This window comes from Argentina silus (genome assembly GCF_951799395.1).
Source record: "Argentina silus genome assembly, chromosome: 5".
NCBI classification, from domain to species: Eukaryota; Metazoa; Chordata; class Actinopteri; order Argentiniformes; family Argentinidae; genus Argentina; species Argentina silus.
Window position 1 is genome coordinate 4491828 of NC_139659.1, and position 21529 is coordinate 4513356.

Sequence of the window (21529 nt, forward strand, 5' to 3'; positions counted from 1 at the left end):
CCTTCCAGCCTACTTCACCCCCCCTGCCTTCTGGAGGCTCCTGGTCTGGGCAGGGCAAGGGGCTGCTGGTGCTCCGTCGCTCTCCTCCAAGAAAGTGGGTCATGAGTCTGAGACTATGGGATTACTGTCCGACCGTCCGTCCGGGAGTCCTGTGTTGACGGTGCCTCTTATCCTCTCTGATTTTTAAATCCCCCCTGCCACTGGAAAAGAAAGAAAGAAAAAAACAACAACCCCCAACAGCCCCCCCCCCCCCCCCCCCCAACAGCCCAACACACACACGAGACATGCGCTTGCTTGCTCCAGACTACCACAACTGCCCCCCTCACTTCCCTCGCACGCACACTCACACACGCGCACACACGCACACACACACACACACACCTACACACACACACACACACACACACACAGACACACACACACACACACACACACACACACACACACACACACAGACACACACACACACACACACACACACACACACACACACACACACACACACACACACACACACACACACACACACCATGGAACAGCATAGTGAGTCCTCCAGCAGACCTCTGTCACACTTGTCATCGCTGGGAAGATGGACAAACAGAATCCAATCATAGCTGAAAACAATTCATCGGACAGATGAGGAAAACATTTAAATGTCAACAACATAACCTCAACTGCAACTTCTTTATTTTTTTTAGCCCTGGTGAAGAGTATGATTTGCAGAGTGTTGCCGATGAATTGTTTTCTAATTTACCGAATCAAGAGCAGCTCAGCAATAATGACACCTAATGGCGACACCATGATAAATGCCTGCTTTTAAACACCTGACCCCTCTGATCCCCGCGACGGGCCGTTCGTCCAGCACGCTCTGACACAGAGTATGATTAATCAGCAAATAAATTACTAATAATAAATACATTCATTTTGGAACGGAATGATGACATCCATCATTAGGGGAGTAGTGTCGGTCTCCCTGGCCCACGCTCTGCACTGTGATGATGTCGCTCTCTCCCTGTGTTCAGGAACTGCTGATGATCAGAGAGAGAGAGAGAGAGAGAGAGAGAGAGAGAGAGAGAGAGAGAGAGAGAGAGAGAGATCTGATTAGATGCGTTGATGGAGAGAGAGAGAAAAATTAGGGAAGGGAGAGGAGGAGCAGAACGAGAGATAGAAAAAGAAGAATGAAAAAAGAGAAATGGAGTGAGAGAACAGAAAGGGAGGTGTAAAAGAGGCAGGCTGGAGGTGTCACTGCTAATACCCTGTGTGAGGGTATATGAAAGGGCTTGGTTGCTGGGGTCTGGGGGTCCTGTGGTTCTACAGACAGGGGACCATAACTCATCCCCTCATCTCATCTTTGGGAAGTGTGTGTGCGCTCGTGTGTGTGTGTGTGTGTGTGTGTGTGTGTGTGTGTGTGTGTGTGTGTGTGTGTGTGTATGTATGTGTGTGTCTCAGAGGAGGCGAGGAGACCGCAAGGCTCATCTCACCTCTCTTGCTGGGAGGAGGTGGGGGAGAAGGGTGGGACAGAGATTTCAATTAGAATTCAATTAAGAGCCTGCACTGCCACCGATGACCTGCTGAAGACTCCCAGCAGCACAACCTTGGGTGTCTCTGTGGTGTCCCCCATCAATTAACCTGTAAGTCATCCTCACTCTATGTTTATCCATCCAGGTGTTTGTTTATGAGTTATTGCTCATTGACGTGAATTTAACAGGACATTTGGACACCTGAATTTATACAGACACCTGGTCTGGAATAAATAAGTGTACAATGACCACTTTGATTGATTGATAATTAGTTATACTACTAATGAAACTCCTCCCCTCTCACACAAACACACACGCACGCACACACACACACACACACACACACACACACACACACACACAAGCATGTTGACGATGACAACCCTTCTATGTCTTATTACTTGTTAGAGTAATGGAAGGGTAAGTGTAGTATAACTGGCCACAGAGTACTGGCTACCTACCGCTGATCCGCAATTATCTTTGCTTAGATGAGGGTCGCCAATGAATGGATTCTGTAACCTTTATCACCCAGGTTTAATAATATATTGTGAAACACTTATGCTTTGTGGACATGGCTGGTTATGGATCATGTTCTCTTAGCCTCCCCTTTGATCCTGCAGGGCTACACTACAGAAATACATCATCATACATTCCACTGTAGCATTATTGTGATCAATTGATTTAAAGCTGATTCTTAAACAAAAACCCTGTCTCTGTCTGTCTGTCTGTCTGTCTGTCTGTCTGTCTGTCTGTCTGTCAGCCCCTCAGAAGACCCAACCATGACCACCTAGAAAACCAGACAGACCTTCTACAGGTCAGCATCCCCAAACCAAAACTGGAACGAGCCTTAACTCTGCCTAAGAGGTTTAACCTTCGACCCCTCACATTGTGTCTGCCCCGGGGTGGGTTTTCAGCACACGAAGGACCAGATACTCCACAATTGGAGACAAAGCCAAAGCCACAACACCCCCCCCCCCCCCCCATGCAGAAGGTCAGTCCTAGCCACACAGACCCCCACAATAAAAAGGAAAAGTGAACAGAACACGAACGCGAAGAAGGATTCCCCAAAAGGGAACGGACAGTTGTTGGCTCCTCATTGTGTGAGCGTGAAACAAGTGACACATGTTGGGTTGTAAAAGTGTCAGAGGCTGAGTTAAGAGCCATTGTATCGGTAACCGGTGGTCGCGTCGTGTCTTTGTGCCTTGTGTTGTAAGCTATTAGCATCTCTATATTCAGGGGTTGATGCCGGGGTATAGAGGTGGAGGAGGCCTCTTGAGACCTGAGCACACTCTCTCTCTCTTTCACACACAAACGTCCAGTCCTGTATTCAGACCCCGAGGGCCTGCTGTTGGGTTAAACACTCAGCGAGATCACTGATAAGACTCAACTGTACACGGGTCGAAGGGAGGATCAAATCAGTGTGTAGCGCTGTAGTCATTCACAGCATTTGTTTGTTTCATTTATCTACTTTAATGTTTCTGACTTGTTTGCTTCTTGTTTGTTTATGATGAAGAGAGTGAATATGGGTGATTCGTAACATTTCTATAATTATATTTCTATTAATTTACAATCAGTAAAACCAGTCATACTACTACCATTAATTGCACTGCTTCTACAATTGCAGCTTCGTCTTCAACAACCAAATCAAACAGTATCACTTTTGGCTAAATAAATTATATCAGTTCCTCTCTATTGCCCAAAAATAATATCAAGACAGTTACAGTGCATTTGAGCCACACTCTACCCATCCCTCACCACCACCCCCCACCCCCCACCCAACACCTCCCACCCCTCTCCTCCCAGGAGTGAGTAACAAAGGGCTCACCCGTCCCCCTCCCAAACCCCCCCACCTCTGCCTCCACCCCCGGCTGACCCCATGACTGACAGGGCAGGGGACAGGACAGTTAGTGGTGTGGGTGTGTGTGTGTGTGTGTGTGTGTGTGTGTGTGTGTGTGTGTGTGTGTGTGTGTGTGTGTAAGAGGGGCAGCGTGTCGGCTTGGCCGGCGTGTGTGTATGTGTGTGTGTGTGTCGGTTACTCTGAGGGCCATGCGGAAAAGCGGTTGGGCAGTTAGTTTAGCCAGCTGCTGAGTTTAGCCGTGGCTGGGATGGCCAGTGAAACCTGGTGCCAGATGGAGGCATTTCAAAACAATGAGAGCTGTTTCTGTTTCTCTTCTGTAAGCTTTGGTCGAGGTTAGGGGCTGCTGGCCACTCATAGACAAGCCTTTAGCAGACACTTTTAGAGCTGGCTAGTTGACTGATCTGATTGGCCATTGTAGCATGAATATTAGCAGGACACTGATCGCCGTTTTTGACATGGGAAAAGTAGGTCTCCAACAAGATGTTGGAGCAGGGATAGTTTTTGGTTAGACAACGAGATCTGAGTTCTTGGTTCCAGGTACTAAGCAGAATAAGTAACATTAAGACTGATACCATGAATATACCATATCATAAGTTAACCCCTTAGTCCCCTCTCTTCTAGGAGGCTGGCAGCAGCTGTTTGGGACCGGTCTACTACTAGATTGATATCTCCATGCTGTTAGCCACACTCTCCCCCCTGACAGTCCCTGACTCTTTTACATATTCACTTAAACACTGTGTTTTTCAGACACCATAAAAGCCTATAATTTATCAGATGTCAGCTGTGTTTCTCCTCCCTCCCTGGTCTTTATGAGAGTGAGCCCCCAGCATACGCCTGTGAGCCTAGGATCCCCTAGGATCCCCTATAGTCATATCTACACCCCTTCTCTTCTCTCTGAAGCCTCCAGCTCCACACAGACAGCAACAGGCAGAGTGTCCTGGGACCTCTCAGGCTGAGAGTAACCAAGCTTGGTTAATGAGGCATGTGATTGGTCCCCTCCCTCCTGCACAAGGCCGCTCATTGGGGGACATGATTGATTGTGACAGGCATACAATAGAGGGCGGGTGTCAGTGGGGTGGCATGGGCCGGGACGGGCCGGGGAGGACGGAGGGAGCTGCTGCCCCAACTCAGCTGTGTTGCATAGGCAGTTAGACATATACACACACACACACATACAGACACATGCAGTTAGGCGTGTGTGTATATACACACACACACACACACACACACACACACACACACACAAAGTTGAAATGGAATCTCATCCCAGAATCTCTGCATGTGCTGTAGGTAAAGTGATGTTATGACATCACAAATCCTCACTCTGCTCTGGGGGAGGAACCACCAACCTGACAACTCAAGCTGTGAGAGGGAAACCCGCCAACCTGGCAACACAACAATAGGAGAGTGTCCAGATCTCCCTGGGGGGAAGCAGAATGCATGGCAATACATTACACTGTCTCCCTTGAGAGTGGGGCTGTGAAATGGAGTGGCTATACTACAGATGATTCACTCTACTGCCTGCTCCTCTGTGGTCAGACTCAAGGCATTTAGTGGCACTGGGGTTTGTAGCCTTGGCTGCCAATATGGCCCCATTTAGCTGACTCCACAAATACACTGCTGCATCTGAAAAATAATGCACCTATTTTAAGTTTGCTTCACTTAGGGGCTATTCTGCTGATATGTGCACAGCAGTGGAGGTAGAAGTCAGAGGATGGGCTCATTGTAATGCATGGGATGATATCAAACACATCTGTTTGATACCATTCCTCTTCAATTCCATGCATTAAAATGAGCCAGTCCTCTGATTTCTGCCTCCACCAGCCTCCCCTGGTGCTATAGCTATTTTACCTCTCTAGCATTGTCAGTAAGCAGGGCTTCTGGAGTTGAGGTGCAATAGAATCACTGATCATGGCAGACACTTTAGGAAGTGATTTGAATTTACTGTTGAAAATAAAATAAAAAAAAGTAAAAAAAAAAAAAGAAGAAAAAAAAGAAAGAAAAAAGGATGTAAACATTTTAATTCCTGAATTGGTTGAATTTAAATTCAACAGACCCCTGCCCTGAATCATCAAATCAATAATTTTAGCAAAAAATTTGCTTTTGGTTTAGTGTATGTGGCTATTTGAGAGTTGTTGGATGAATGTGACATTTCCCCCACTACTTACACTTTGTGATTATGTATTGCATTATATATCACGTTTGAGGAGGTCATAAATTCGGAATAGCTCTGCAATCAATATTACCATGCCGTAATATGCCGGTTGCATATGCAAAGAAGTTCCCTGCCTGATATTGACAGCGGGAGAGAGGAAGATTTACTGAATTAATAAAACTTTTCTCCCTGCTAAAATTAATCATGCAAGCAATATTTAGCAACACACATACATTAGTGGTAGAAGAAACGAGAAATCATCATATTTCATATTTGCCTTTCAATACTTGCAAGTCATCGTTAGAGATTGTTAAAGTGATTTGTGGTGAGTGCGCAATGCTTAAGATGTTATATTTTTAGATCGTATTCCATCTTGACAGCATAGATGCAGAGGTGGAGAAAGAAACATTCTCAACAGTGCAGTTGGCTGCTTTTATTCAGGATTTGGTTTAGGTTGTTTTTTTTATTTCAGAAATGTATGAGGGGAAACAATTCTCATGAATGTTATATGTATTACTCAGTTGGAAAAGATATAAATAAATAAAACGACGTAAACCCCAAAAGTCAAACCATGCACATTGCTATTCCTTGGGGATAGTTTTGGTGAAACCCTAAAGAAGAAGAAGAAGAAGAAGCAGAAGAAGAAGAAGAAGAAGAAGAAGAGGAAGAAGAAGAAGAAGAAGAAGAAGAAGAAGAAGAACACACACACACACACACACACACACACACACACACACACACACACACACACAGGCCCCAGTCTTGGAGAGCAGGCATGCGGGTGTTAGAGCAGGCATGCAGGTGTTAATGCTTGGGTCCGTGTGGAGGGCCATTAAAACCTGATTGTAGCTGCTCTTTCATGTGTGTGTGTGTGTGTGTGTTTGTGTGTGTGTGTGCGTGTGTGCGCATGTGTGTGTGTGTGATTGCGGCCGCTCTCTAAAGTGGACCCCAGGTGCCTTAACACTTTACCAATCTCCTATAATGATGCTCCGCGGTCCGTAGTGCTGACAGAGTGGTGGCAGTGGGAGAGCAGGATAAGAGCATCAGCCTTTTTAGAGGGGCCCTTTAATGAAATCATGTCAGGGTGGGATGTGTGTGTAGGGGGGGGGGGGGGGTTGGGGGGCAGGGCTGAGGCTGGGGGGAATAAAACCTCCAAGGCCAAAGGACCTTCTGGCATTGTGCTGCTTTGTTTTGAGTTTTATCATTCTGTTTTCAATGAAGCAAGGTGTACCCGATTCAGCTTTCAGAAGTGGTCAGGTTCCGGGTTGATAAAGAGAGAGGGTTTTGCGCATGCAGCTACATAGAATTGGCTGCTAGGCTTACAGGTTTTTTATTCTTATATTTAACACACATGCAAACAAAACGGTCCATATATAGTTCAGCATTCTATGTTTTATCCGTTCCACTATTTTTTTTACTAAATATTGTATCTTTATAATGATGATGATGATTATGATAATTACATGATTATTATTAGGCTATAATTACTATAATAATATTAATATATTATGAATAATAATATCCCTTTTCGTGTAGTGGTTATTACATTGTTATAATCATCTCCATCGTTATTCTGTAGGCCTACAGTTTTCTAGATCAAATACTGGCGATACAAAGACATGGGCCCGGTTATAGGGCCCTCGAATGCGCACTGTCAGGCATGGGGCATGATAATGGATCAATCCCATAAGAGCGAATAGTATCTGAATCGAAGTGAACTTCGATGTAAACAATATGAAAATCCCTACAGTAAAAACATAAACGAAGTAAAGTATCTAAAATGATTTTTCCTGACATCAGATGAAAACAGTCATATAAGAGGCCTGAATGCAGGGTTGGAGCTATACTCTGTTGTTGGAGTTTTACGCCATCAACTCCTTTGAGGCTGCGTTCGCTTTAGGATCCTTGTTACAGTGTATGTCTCCTTCCAGATTTACTGTGAGTTCTCCTTAATCTGCATAAAGAGATCAGACTGACTTGTTGACCAAGGATTACTCCGCGGAGCACAAAAACGCCTCTTGCGCAATCAAAACAAGCGCCTTTATCCTATAGAAAATTGATGAATATGTATAGAAAATATCCACAGATATACAGTAGACTTAGATGGATGGATGGGTGGATGGATGGATGGATGGATAGATGGATAGATAGATAGATAGATAGATAGATATATTGATTGATTGATCGGAAATGTAGATCGCATCGGATATTTTGATATTTTCTCAAGTTTTATAATTGCCCTGTAAGACGTAATTAATGAAGTAATTGGCTTGGACTCACTGGTGAGCTAGCATGCTGCGCAGCTAATGTCTAATCAAAGCTGTATAGGACGACGTCATCACTATGTCCGACTACAGCAATAAGACGAGAGGGTGTGCGTTATGATCATAATTAGCACGGCTGACGGTTAAAACAAGTTATATATTTATAATGCAATTCGTATGGAAGAGGAAATAGATGGAAGAAAATAGAGAAATACATAAATAAAGAGAATTAGTCTTGGAATACTTCGAATTATTGTCACATTATTTTTTGATATAATCAAACTCTTATTTTGTTATATTTTTGGTCTCGCCAATTGTTTTTTTCTCATTGCAGTATACGTTTCTATATCAAGGGACTTGTATCTGTGATGTGCCATTGACATTATAATTAAAAACAAACAGACTTTGCAATTGTATCAAAAAACAAAAAATACAAGTGTCACACCACTACGTCTTCTCCTCATCAATAAGGAGAATGAGATGCGCTTTGCAGTCTTGGGTCTTAGCTCGCCACTTACAGGGAGGGACAGCCTGAGACACAAAAGTGGAACAATTACGCCCCGTCCACTTGTTTATGTGGTCTATTGTTGGCAAAAATAGGGTTAACCCTAACCCAAACAAAAGAGGAGCACTAGAATGAAAACGCACGACAACAATGTTCCGAATTCCCTTTGCCCTATTGTGCGCGATGAAAGATGGACACGTGTACATCTAGATGGATAAGGAGGGAGGAGAGGAGGGGAGGAGAGGGGGGCGATAAAGACAGGGAAGAGGAAGGGGGGAGGGGTGTACACTAAACACGCTCGGCCTCTCGCTAATACTGAACCTCCCCTTTCAGCACCGTGGACAGGGCAGAACTCTCCGCGCGCGCCTCTCGGCATCTCGAGCTGTTGTTACTTTTGTTATGCTAAAACCCGAGCACACGCATCGCGAGGTCAGCTGACGCTAGTAATGGTCAGACATTACCCCCCACTCACCCACCCTCCCACCTACCCCCCCGCCTCCCCACCATTCATCTCTACCTCAGCTCAAACACACGGAATCAAACGGCAACTTGCTGCATTCTGAAAGTGTCAGTGCGCGGTGACCAACGCAGAGACAGACCAACAGGCGTCTTTTTAACCTCCTTTAAAAGTCACGTAACGGAAATCACGTTATTTTTTAGACCCTCACAGGATAAATCAGTAGGAGGTTAACGCGCTTTTCTATTTTTTTGTTCTTCCTTATTTACCACTTTTCACCAAGCGTCAGTTATCAGACGCGCGTCTTCCTTCTCTTCGTTTACCTCTACCTCCATTGATTTCTATGTTCATTTGAGGTGAACCGCGTCACAGCTCGCAATGTTGCTTGAACATCCTGGATCGAGTTGTCAAAACCCCGGGAATTTCTCCCGTTACAGCGCAGGTCAAGGTAAGAATTCGGTTAATTTTTTAACATCATGGGTATGTTAACAATATTTAGTGGTGTACAATGTTAATGGTCGTTTTTGATTTCATTCTATGGATAAATACATAGACCTACAGGTGTATCCATTGGACGCCGTTTAGCCCCCTGTGATCCCTTAATGGTCCATAATTAGGCATGAAAATACAGTGTTATACAGCAAATCAGCCCAGCGGGGGCTCTGCCTGCAGCTAACGTTTTACTGACAGGACCTAAATAAGCATGAAATAGCCATTGTAGTTCACAGCACAGCCTATCAAGGCCAGTTAGATTTCAGAAATAAGATTTTGACACATCACCATTAGTGGTGTCTATGTTAGAGTTACAGGGGTGCTCTGATTTTCAAGTCAAAAGTTGTGAAAAGGGAGAAACAGTCTTGATAATAAAATAAATTAAAAAAAGACATAGTCTATAATATTTGAGTATTAACCGTGTCCTGTCTGGTAACATGAGTTTCAAAGGGATGTCCATGACTGCACGTTGAAGCTTTTATTTTCTTTTTTTTCTTCGTGAAAGAGACGTTATGAATACGTAATGAGGTGCATTGTTGGGGAATCATATGAACAGATGTTATGCGCGTGCTGTCATTTCACACCGTCGCTCAAGGCTGTCACGAGAGACCAGGAGAGCGACCACCAGAGCGCTTCTGCACTGTCACACCAACCAACCAACTCTGTCGCGCGACAGGCATGGCGACAGCCCGGCTGCAAGCAGGACGCCCCCGCCCTACAGTCAATGGGGGCAAAAAGCTCAACAGGTGTCAGATTCCCTTCGACAGGTGCGGCACCTGAGGTCCATCACCTAACGGAGAGGACATAGCCTAATGATAACTGAGATGGTTAACTCATGTAAAACGGCCTAATATATCGATACATTTGAATGCATTCAGTCTGCATTGCAATGGCACACAGCTGGCCTTAAATATGTAACATATCACACCTTGTTGTTTCTATAATCACCGGCTATTTAGCATAGCTTATAAATGTTCCTATGCACATTTAAGGCTAACCACATAGGCCCGTAGAAATACTTGCATTTATTGGATAAGCTATGCCTAGAATTATCAGGCTACAATATCATGTGAGAGAAAATGTACCGCATTTCTGTAATAATAGTTTTTTTGGAAGTCTAAAATGTAATATATAACTATGTTAAACATTTCTTTGAAATATATGAAGTATGGTACAGTTTCCCTCATTGTGGCCTACCTCATGTGGTTACCGTGCGTATTTTTATTTTTTATTTTTTATTTTTTTAAATTAGCTATTAGGCTACTGTATTGCCATAATGTCAGTATCAAATCAAAAAAGTTAACAAATAATTCATGTAACGGCGTGCAATATATTAGTAATGGCTTTAGAAAAAAATACTGACAATCTCATGATAAAATTCGTCTGTGACTGTGGGCCTTTTCCTCATGTGGATCATTTCGTATCAATAACGCATCACTCATATTACCTCATGACTGTCGCCTCGCCCCTCAAAATTGAGCGATCAGTAGGACATACCACATATTATAAAGCTAAAAAGTAAGAGGGAGCAGCGAAGCATCCCACAACTTTCACCAAAATGTGTTTCATATACTCTGAAAATACAGGCAAATGAGACATTGATTTTAGATTCATCAGGGGTCCTGGCGGCCGTGGCACTACTCGTGATTTCCCAAGGCGCGCTTTTGCGCCAAAGATCAGTGTCAATAAAATTCATCGGGGTGTTGCCTCGATCAACATGTTATTGAACGGCCAATCTCCTCCATAAGTAAACAGTTGTTTTTCTGAAGTCAACATACAGGCCCATACTTGATATGAAGTGGCGCGTGCGTGCGTGCTTCCGTGTGTGTGTGTGTGTGTGTGTGTATTACGAATGTATGGTATCTGCTATGATCCCATTAAACGTCCTTCACAATCTCTTCAGGTACAATGTAGGCTTTTGCAATTCCTCCTGTTAAAGACCAAAACGTCAATGATTTTGGGATCAATTAAATTAACGTAAATAAAACGAATTCGTCTGATCAAACACATTATTTTAAATACATATTCAAACTATTCTTACGGCTATTCAGTTACTTTGAATGAATTAAGCTTTCTTATGGTAGCCTAAAAGGGACTTGAATCCAAAAAGCTTAGTAAACAGATTTTTTTTTTATTGAAAATGTCCGAGGAAAAACATATGGTCATAGCACCATATGTTTTTCCTCGGACATTTTCAATAAAAAAAAATTGTGTTGTCCAGTGTGCCTCTTTTATCACAATAATTAAATGATAAATAGACTAATAACAAAAATTAATTATTATTAATTATTTTTCCAGCTAATTTCTGTTTTTTGTTTAGGCTACTAACTAATTCATAGTGCTTCAAAGATTACACACAGCCTTATATTAGCATCCTCTCTGGTCTAACATATCAAAAATACAATATTTTACAATATTGAATATGTATGCTTACTCGTGCAATAGTAACCAAAATGTTATATTTTTAAACACATCGTAGCCTAAAATATCAAGGACACATCCTTGTCAACCACAGAGGTGGGATACCCAAGACCAAACATGCATTACTGTTGAATTGTATACTGTTGAAACAATGCTAGGCCTAAATATTTCACTCTTCACAATCTTCATTCTCATATCGGCCGTTCACCGCTGGAAAAGCAATAATAATGTCAGCAATATGCAAGATGTATAAAGGCCTATAGTTTTAGATTTAGTTATTTCATTCGTCGGATGACATTTGGAAATGTATCAAAACGGTGTGCCCATTAGGCCTATGTTAATTTGAGTTTTATAGTTTGTCAGTGGCCCTAACTTTGTCTATCACATTGTCCTATTCGATGGGCCAAATTTCGACTTGTAATGGTCCTTTGCACAACGCCACTGCACACAACGGATGTATTAAATGTTTTAAATAATTGCAAACTTTAACTTTAACTAAAAAATAACATGCATTACAGCCTCAACCCGTTTTCCGCGTGCTGTTTTTGTAGTGAATTAGAAAGCCTTTGAAAATGTCGTAACTTTTGACAACAGTAAAGTATACAATACACCAAACACAAATGCAAAACTGGTCAAATGTCGTCTCGTCTCCCCGAAGTTTTTTTTGTCTTCCGGAGAGGACTTGGTACCCGCACGCCTAGGTGAGGATAATCTGTCTCTCTGCCTGCTTCAGCAGGCCGGTCGCCAGGGTAACGGCGCGGCGTAATCCTGCGCAGCAGCTCACAACACACTGTAGGAGGTACAGCAAACTCCAGCGCATGCAGGCATAATACTTGGAGTTCTTCAGTTCGATATGCTGCATGGTATGCCGGTGTGAGCGATTGAATCACGCTTAGAACACAGAAACACAGTCGTTTTTTTCCGTTCCCGTGTGCGGAAACCATGAGCAATGGATGGACATAATGAACGGAACTCTCCAAAAGGAGCACCGAATAACACGGAGATGCTTTTTGCCATGCTGGCGCAGAGCGAGGAACTACGGAAAGGTATTCAACAGGACACCTCCTATGACTCGTTCTATGTTCTTTTTGATGCTATTGGTTACTAAATGGATGGATGTCAAATTAGTCATTTGTAGAAGCTGTTTACTCAAATCTGAATAAGCCTATGGGATCATTATTCATATTCGTCCGGAAGCCTTCTTGATGTGCCGCAGGGGCTCATGGATTCAAGCCACACGTTAGGCTAGCGTGTCTATATGCACGAGGAAAACATTTCGATAGCTTGGCCTACTCTTGGTGTTTCTTTAAAGTGTAAACTTTAAGCACAATTTCATGTTTCTTGCATTTTGTTGTTAATCCCAAAATGTATTATTTCCTTGATGTGTTGAATAGTTGGTTCCTGCAGCATTACTTTTAGGGCTGGTCAGTGGTTAGCCGAAACAGACACATCACATCCCTTTCAGTTTTCCCTGTAATACGTTTCTCTCCTGTATTACAGTGGATTACTGCTAAATCTTCATGGCGAAGGATTAAGGCTAAAGACGGTGAATCTACGAATTGACATATGTCTTATCTTTTTGGCCCAGAAGTCAACAAAGCAACTTTTCAACATGTTTACGCACAGTTTTCCTCCTAAATTTGCCATCATGACATATGACACTGGGCAATTGTTGTGAATTTCAGGAAGTGATTTTACAAGATATCTGAACAGCATTTGAACATGAGCCTTCTATTTTGTTATCGGGCTAGTATAGATTAAATTAGTGTAACCTAATTACAATACAACATTGAGTGTAGCCCAACAGGGCTATGACGAATAAATATTTACTTAACGAGGTTTTCACTCATATCAGTGCAACTTCTAGCGTGACATACAATGAAATATAGTCTTCTATGAGCAGACTTCAGTACCGGTAGGCCTAGTAATCTTACAAGGTGAGTAAATCGCTTAAGACACCCTGGATATAGCATGAGACAACGCCGTTGTATTCTAGTTTTACAGAACCTATTGAATTAATAATGAGTTTGATGCACCTGTTCGTGACGTGGCACCCTGGCTCTTGTGCATTACTTGCTTGTGGTGCCAGAAAAAAAATGGTCCATTAATTTTTCATAAATTGCCCACAACCGAACAATAGGAAAGCGAATCCTTCGACGAATGAAACACGAAGTGCCTTGGCTTTTAAATTTATTATAAAGAAGGGTGATAACATCTAAAGTCGTATTTAGGTTGCCGATGATGCAACCCCCCTTAATAAACGTTTGTGGTTTTATAATAATTTGTTTATTGTGAATTGTAAAGAAATATTAGTTCCTTTGAAGAGGTATTTTTGCTCCAGTAGAGTGCTTGTAGTCATGCGTAAAACTATGCGTTCGACTATGTTTGAGTGGTTTATCTGGCTGACAAAATGCAAGTGGTTATGTTCAGTTGATTATAACCTTAAACGTGTGGAGATCTTAAACTAGTTTAAAATAGAAATGTCTGGCTATTGGTTGTGCGTCGGAACAAACTTGGGTTTCCGAGTGATGTGGCCAAATGCCATGTGTAAATTAATGATGATAAAATTGGCCTTTAGACTTATGTGGCTACTCTAAGGCCATGTTCTTCAATCCAACATTTAAGCATTAGATCAAAATCATGTTGCAAATATATATATATGTTTATTCCAATTAAAAAGAAGCAGCAGCTGCATATATGAAACTATTTTAGCAGTTGCTGGTGTCGCATCAGGCGCCATTTAGCCTAAGTTATAATTTGTTTAAGCTTATCATCAGCACCCATTGATTCTAACTCTTAGCAGTATCATACTCCAATTACATCTGATCCTCATCATCAATATGCTTCCTGCGTAATTTTGCTTTGAGCATGTAGCTTATTTGGTGAGATAGATATTGGATAGCAAGGTGTTTTGCTAATCGAATGCGTGAAGATTGCCAACATATTCATCTCGATGTCCGAACCCTGGATCAAGTGTTGCTGTGGTCGTTCTCGTTTACGTGAATGAAACCCTCCTTGACCACTCTGGGAAGCGGGCCTAGCTCGACGTGATTTGGAAACCGGATGTAAATTAAAACCACATAAGCAGCCTTTGGGCCTGGTTGAGCTTGGACAGGGGGATTTGACCACTGTTGCCACGAAAGGGTTTTCTCTTCCTTTTTATTATCACCAGTGTTTCCTTGGTGGGAACAAATGGAACGGTGTTTTAAAGAGAAAGGGATTCAAGCAACTGTTACTCAAAGAGAGGGGAACGTGAGAGACGGGAACGTGAGAGAAGGAGGCGATACATATTTGAAGGAAACAGGGAGAGAAAGAGAGAGAAAGGGCAAAAGGTAGAAAGAGAGTGAGTTTTCTGGGAACTCTTGCTTAGATCCTCTGGACTTGACTGATCCACTGGTTACCATGCAAAGTGAGAATGCTTTCATTCATGTTGTTCTTATTGAGGAGTGGTATGGGAGCTTACCGTGCTTTTTGATGATATCTTCTTCATTAATTCAGCGAATCCACCGTCATGGCTCTGATCACCTGGCGGCCTTTGATAGTCGCAATGATGACCCTCAGCTGGGGTCAGCATTAGGTCTATGATTATGATTCTTATAACCGTTACGCATTGTGGATAAGGCACATCAATTGGAGTATTTGATGCCATATCGTTACTGTTTGTATTGTATCTTTATCATGTTGTATTGCTATACACCCGGGCATCAACCTATGAGTAGGAAATGTCAATATATAGGCTATGAGGCACAACAACCTGTTTCGATAAATATGGAAAGAGAACAAAATAACCAAATCGATGCAGAATGTGTCTTATGGCCGTTTTAAGCTGCTCTATTGGTTTTGTTTGTTGTTGTTGTTGTTCTTGTGGTTGTTGATGATGGTGATGATGGTGATGATGACAGCAACGACAACCCACACAATTGCTGGTATTTGGATTAGTGGCCAGTGTGCTTTATGTTATTAAACACTTTTGAAATTAAACAATTATTTTTTAGTGAAGTCAAAATATAAGAATAACATAAATGTTCTGAAACTTGTGTACACTCTTTTCAGTGTGTTCTTTCTTTGCATTAAATAACAATGTGGAAATGACTGAAGACATTATTGTTGACACATATTTGCTAGAAAATATTTGTGGAAAATTAATAATCATATTTTTGAACAGGGTAATGTTTTTCATGTTTCGTTGCCTTTTTCGTTGTAAGGACATGGCATATTACCGTGTTATTACAGTGTTACATAGTTATAACCTATACAATTCGTCATGAATTAATTTAACTCAAGGTCAAGCTGTAACGGGGTGTAGTTTATTACAACTGAAGTGTATTTATTGCAGTTTTATTTGCTTCGAATTATTTTCTTAATTTACATGCAATATATCTGCAAAATGCATTTACCCTGAAATTAGATATCTTCAAGTATGCAGTGCATTTTCATCTCAATCTCAAATGAGTATCGTATTTATATCTAGCCTATACACAATCAGTACAATTAATTGTTTATTGCCGGTGCCACATATGCGCATTCTTCATATTCAAGATGCCTTCTCCTCTCTCCTCCAGAGATTCCTGTGTGTGCGGGCTGCAATCAACACATCGTGGACCGCTTCATCCTGAAAGTACTAGACCGCCATTGGCACAGCAAGTGCCTGAAATGCAGCGACTGCCAATCCCAACTAGCGGACAAGTGTTTCAGCCGGGGCGACAGTGTTTACTGCAAAGAGGACTTCTTTAAGTGAGTGCAAGAAATTGGCCTACAACACATTTTCACAGTTTTATTATTTTTTGAGAAAATATTTTTAGACATATTTTCACTGCATCACTTCAAGTTGTTCATATTATATTCAGAAGGGGAAGGACGATGTCAATATATTGATGATAACCTTCTTATTTCCAAAAAGGAGATTTGGGACCAAATGCGCCGCATGTCAGCAAGGTATTCCGCCGACGCAGGTTGTGCGCAGGGCGCAGGACTTCGTGTACCACCTGCACTGCTTCGCGTGCATTGTGTGCAAGAGGCAACTCGCGACGGGTGACGAGTACTATCTGATGGAAGACAGCAGGCTCGTGTGCAAGGCCGACTACGAGACCGCCAAACAGAGAGGTGAGAGAGGTCACGGTACAGCAACACACCAGAGCACTATTTACCTGGGGCTAGTGTTTCTACGGCCTTATAACCTTTACCTATGTATCACCTGCCATTTTAGCACTGGATATACCAGCCATGTGAAGAATTTGGAATTCTAAATGTAACAAATCATCAGTCTACTCTCCCTTTTCACTATCTCATTTTGCAACATATGGACCAAAAAATGCCCCTTTGTTTGCAATGGAGAGAAGGAGAGAAGGAGAGTTAACGCTCCTATCATTTTTAATCAGTTCACGTTTCCATATAGGCTATAGTCTTACAGTTGAAAATAAGCACTGCGTCACCAATTAAGTTAATGTTTCACTTCTTTTATCCATTGACCCCATATTGAGCAACTGCTTTGAGCTGTGAACTTGATCTCCGAGACTATGAGGTCACTCATAAACACTTGACCCACCTGCGCTAATTGCATCGTTGCCCGCATCCCAATCGATAGCAGGCTACGCAATAGACCTATACGTAGTATCCATAGGCTAACCTAAAGCCTGTCTAGCGAAGAGAAAATTCTGTTCATTCTGCAGCCGAATGCTTTACTTTAGGCTCCAGATTGAGATAAATTGACTGTAAACCTTGCCAGATGGGAATTCAGCAGTTTTGTCTCAAGAGAGACGAATGTAATGCCAACTCTCAGCTCTGTTAGGCCACATTTGTAGCCTAATTCCACTTCAACCCAATTGCCTTGTATCTTAATGTATCGTATTTAAATAGCTAAACATTACTAAATAGTTATACTTTAATCTAAATGGTCTAGTTTCTATCAAAACGTCCTTTTGGAAAATCGAATGCGCAATGGGGATTATTCATTCTCAATTAGGCTTAGTGATATGAATCATCCTTTTATTCAACTTAAAACATGTATATTTTGTTATTGTAATATCAACAAGATAATTCCCAATATTGACGACACATTCATTCCAAGTTCTCAATCAAATCCAAGCAATTTGATTATGGCTATGGTAAGGGTTAGGAATAGTTTATGCGTTACTCAAGTTTTATCTGCCCCATCTGTTTGTGTGAATTTACTGCCCTCTCCAAAGGCTGATTTACGCAGTGAGTTAACATGAGTTTTCATGAAAAACACACACGTTTATTTTACTAATGAGAGGGCGCAATTACTTGAGCACTTGCCCACTCAGAGGATGGTCTTGAATTTTGTCTTTGTATTTACTTACGAGGTTGTAATTATAAATGGAGCCTGTAGCCTGCTATGTGGTAGGCGTATAACTTTACGCACAGCAATTACGCACCTATATTCTAAACCATTAGTACAGTAGACGATTGTTATATTGTTATATAAGTAATTGTTATATTTTCGGAATAACCTGCAGTTATCAATAAACGATTATACAGTTAGTTTAGTTTATCATAATACATTTTTTTTTCTTCATATATTTTATTTTAGGCCTATGTTATCATAAAACTGGTTGTCATTTTAATTCACTGTCCATAAGAATTATATTTATTATTATCGCACAATAATTATGTCACGATTAGGCCTACACTCTATGTCGATGGCTGATTATCTAGAAATATCATGCTACACTTGATTTTATGGATCGGAATAGGCTTTTGTTTAGCTTGCACTTACACTGGAAACCTACTGTATGTCTCTATGTATCCAAGCCCTTGCTTACATAGTGTGTCATATTATATTGTGTTTCAGAGGCAGACTCAACGGCGAAAAGGCCACGAACGACCATCACCGCCAAACAACTCGAGACCCTGAAAAACGCTTACAACAACTCCCCCAAACCGGCGCGTCACGTGCGGGAACAGCTCTCGTCGGAGACCGGCCTGGATATGCGCGTTGTGCAGGTATAACTACACGACTATTCATTCTCCTCCATTACAGCCCATTTCATTAGTGTCCTTATATCATCATCGTCAAAGGACACGGGATTCCGTTTGAAATAGGGCGTGAAATGGCCCTGCCAGGTACGGGAAGAGTGGGGGTTTGATGGTTTGAAATTTACGGTGAGATGGACTAAAATGAAGTCCGCACACTTGAAAGTCAGAAATGGTATGAGCGCGAGCTCGTTAACAATGCTGAGAGGGAGCCTCGCATATTGTCTGTGAAGGAGCCCTACTGTGGTTGACTACGGTCATATATATTGTTTTATTTGCAAGGACACTTAAAGTAGCCACGGAAGCCACTATAGTGTCTGTTCGTTATTCAGTGAGAGGGAAATGGGGGTGAAGAGGGTTCACTTCGGGCTGCATATCATTAAGGAACCGATGTGGCCTAGGTGGGGGGAAAGCATAGGAAAGGAGAACATTTATCGTTGAATTTACATATCGTTGAATTGAGTGCGCAAAAATATAGATTTGATGGTTGTCAATAATTTTGTCTCTAAAATGTATAATTCCTGTCTTTGTTGTCAAATGTTGTTATTGCCCAAATATTCCGTGCAAATCTAGAGTGTGGGCCATAGTGAAATTGTATTAATTAAAACCGACCCCAGCGCAGTAGACTATGTTCAGTTAGCCAGGGTAACATGCAAGGTAACCTGTCTGCTCCACGGGTTAAGGACAATTTAGCTCTGTCGCGGGCAAGTTAATTACGCACGTGATAAATCTCGCGCAGGGCATGGCGGTCTCAACATTAGTGTTTCGTCCCACTGTTTCAAACTCCCACTCGGGTTAAAGAAGACGTGACCCAGTCCCCAGACAGTCCTTGAAAATTAATTTCGTTTTAATGTTAATGTACCTGACCACTTAAAAGCATAGCAGGTGCACGGGAGAAAGGGTAGATATAAATGACGTCTTTAGATGATTCAGGAAGTGGAGATAGGAGTGAGGCTCAGTGTCTTTCAATGAAAAAAATTAGCATCAAAATACTTAAAAAAAGATAATGCATGTTGGCTATTATAAAACAGGCTTCTCTTATAGAGCCAATATAATTGTTTCCAACATTTAAACAGATATTGTTACCATAGGATTCTTCTTTATTACATAACTACAAATATACATTTCTCACATTTAAGAAATAGTAAAATTTCATTGCTATTCCTCATTCCCTTATATTCAATTTCAATTTGTGTTAAAGCTGAATGGAAGAAAACAAACATTGTTTAAGAAATATCATATTGAGCACCAGCTTAAGCATTTCAAACACTATTGGTCCAGCACATTATTATGAGGGCCTGTTTAGATCTCTATCCAAAACCTAAGCAAAGAAGTGTTTATTCTTTGTTCTTTGTTTGCCATAACAAGTATTTGCCTCTCTTTCTCCCAGGTGTGGTTTCAGAACAGACGTGCAAAAGAAAAGAGGCTGAAGAAGGATGCGGGGAGGCAGAGGTGGGGGCAGTACTTCCGTAACATGAAGAGGTCGCGGGGGAGCTCCAAATCAGACAAGGACAGCATCCAGGAGGAAGGCATGGACAGCGATGCAGAGGTCTCCTTCACAGGTAGGACAGGGACACTAATATATAACATTACTGGAGTAACATTACTGTAGAAAACAACCTGGCAGTCAAATACATAACTGAAGTACATGGGTATTTACAAAGACAGAAATACATCATGGAAACATGATAAAACACAAAAGACAGACTAGTTATTATTTCTTTTGGGAGAACTAGGCAAATCAGAAAATTATGTATTCTTATAATGCTGCCTATGCAGAAGAAAAGGAACAGAACAATAGATTGCAGCTGTAATGTCATAATGTTGATATCATGTTTTACACAGTGTGTAACTCAGCTTTGATAACATTTATTAATGTTTAATATGATCAATGAACCCCAAAATTCATCTCTTTTAGACGAATGACAACAATGATAGTGATTAGTAATTCTAAGTAAAAACTGTTTGGATGATCAAAAGACTTTACATGGAATGGGGGTAACTAACCTCATCCACTACCAATGCTTTAGCATTCACCTGACTGCGTGCCTCTTCTCCCCTCCTCCCCAGATGAACCACCCATGTCGGAGCTCAGCCACTCCAATGGCCTCTACAGTGGCCTGAGTGAGTCCTCCCCAGCCATGGGGGGCCGCCAAGGGGGCAGCCACGGCTCCTTCCCCCTGGAGCACGGTGTTCTCCCCTCCCAGGACCAGTACCACGACATCCGCTCCAGCAGCCCCTACGGCCTACCCCAGTCCCCAGGCTCGCTTCAGACCCTACCCAGGCACCAGCCCCTCATCTCCAGCCTTGTCTACCCAGATTCTGGCTTGTCCATCATGACCCAGGGTGGGGCCCCGGGGATGAATCCGGGAATGAGGGTGATGGGGGGAACTAATGGCCCCAGCTCGGACCTCTCCACCGGCAGCAGTGGGGGTTACCCAGACTTCCCTGCCAGTCCTGCGTCCTGGTTGGATGAAGTGGACCACGGTCAGTTTTGATGAGCTGTGTTGAGTGGTTGACATCTTCTACGAGGAGTGGAAGGTGTTTTTTTTCGGTGTCTTCTTCCTGGTGGGTGAACTGGACAGAGACAGTGACAGTCAAAGACACTCACACACAGTCAGTCACGCACACTGTGTGTGTGAAACATTGAGACCGGGTCAGACGATGGCTCTGTTTTACTCTCCATGGAATTCTCTATCCCTTCCCCCTCTCTATCAGCTGTCCATCTCCATGGACTGAGAAGGAGGAAAAACTGTAAACACAGTGAAAGCTATGCCCATGAATGCAAGCACTTGACTCACACACACACCATTCCTTGAACAGAACCAGGAAAATGGACTCCTCCTTGCCTCTAGAGAGTGACC

The 21529-nt window shown here is 42.3% G+C and overlaps 1 protein-coding gene across 2 annotated transcripts; it reads left to right on the forward strand.

Moving 5' to 3' along the window:
- Positions 1 to 9137: 9137 nt before the first annotated feature.
- On the forward strand, positions 9138 to 21163 carry lhx3 (LIM homeobox 3; the record flags this gene model as incomplete). Of its 2 annotated transcripts, none has more annotated exons than XM_083670130.1 (6): positions 9138 to 9207; positions 16235 to 16406; positions 16573 to 16775; positions 18484 to 18635; positions 20056 to 20227; positions 20736 to 21163. In XM_083670130.1, the coding sequence occupies 6 exons, from the start codon at positions 9138 to 9140 to the stop codon at positions 21161 to 21163; spliced, it is 1197 nt and encodes a 398-aa protein (XP_083526256.1). The 2 variants fall into 2 exon arrangements, with proteins under 2 accessions (XP_083526256.1, XP_083526255.1); XM_083670129.1 differs by lacking the exon at positions 9138 to 9207 and adding an exon at positions 12622 to 12718.
- Positions 21164 to 21529: the final 366 nt, after the last annotated feature.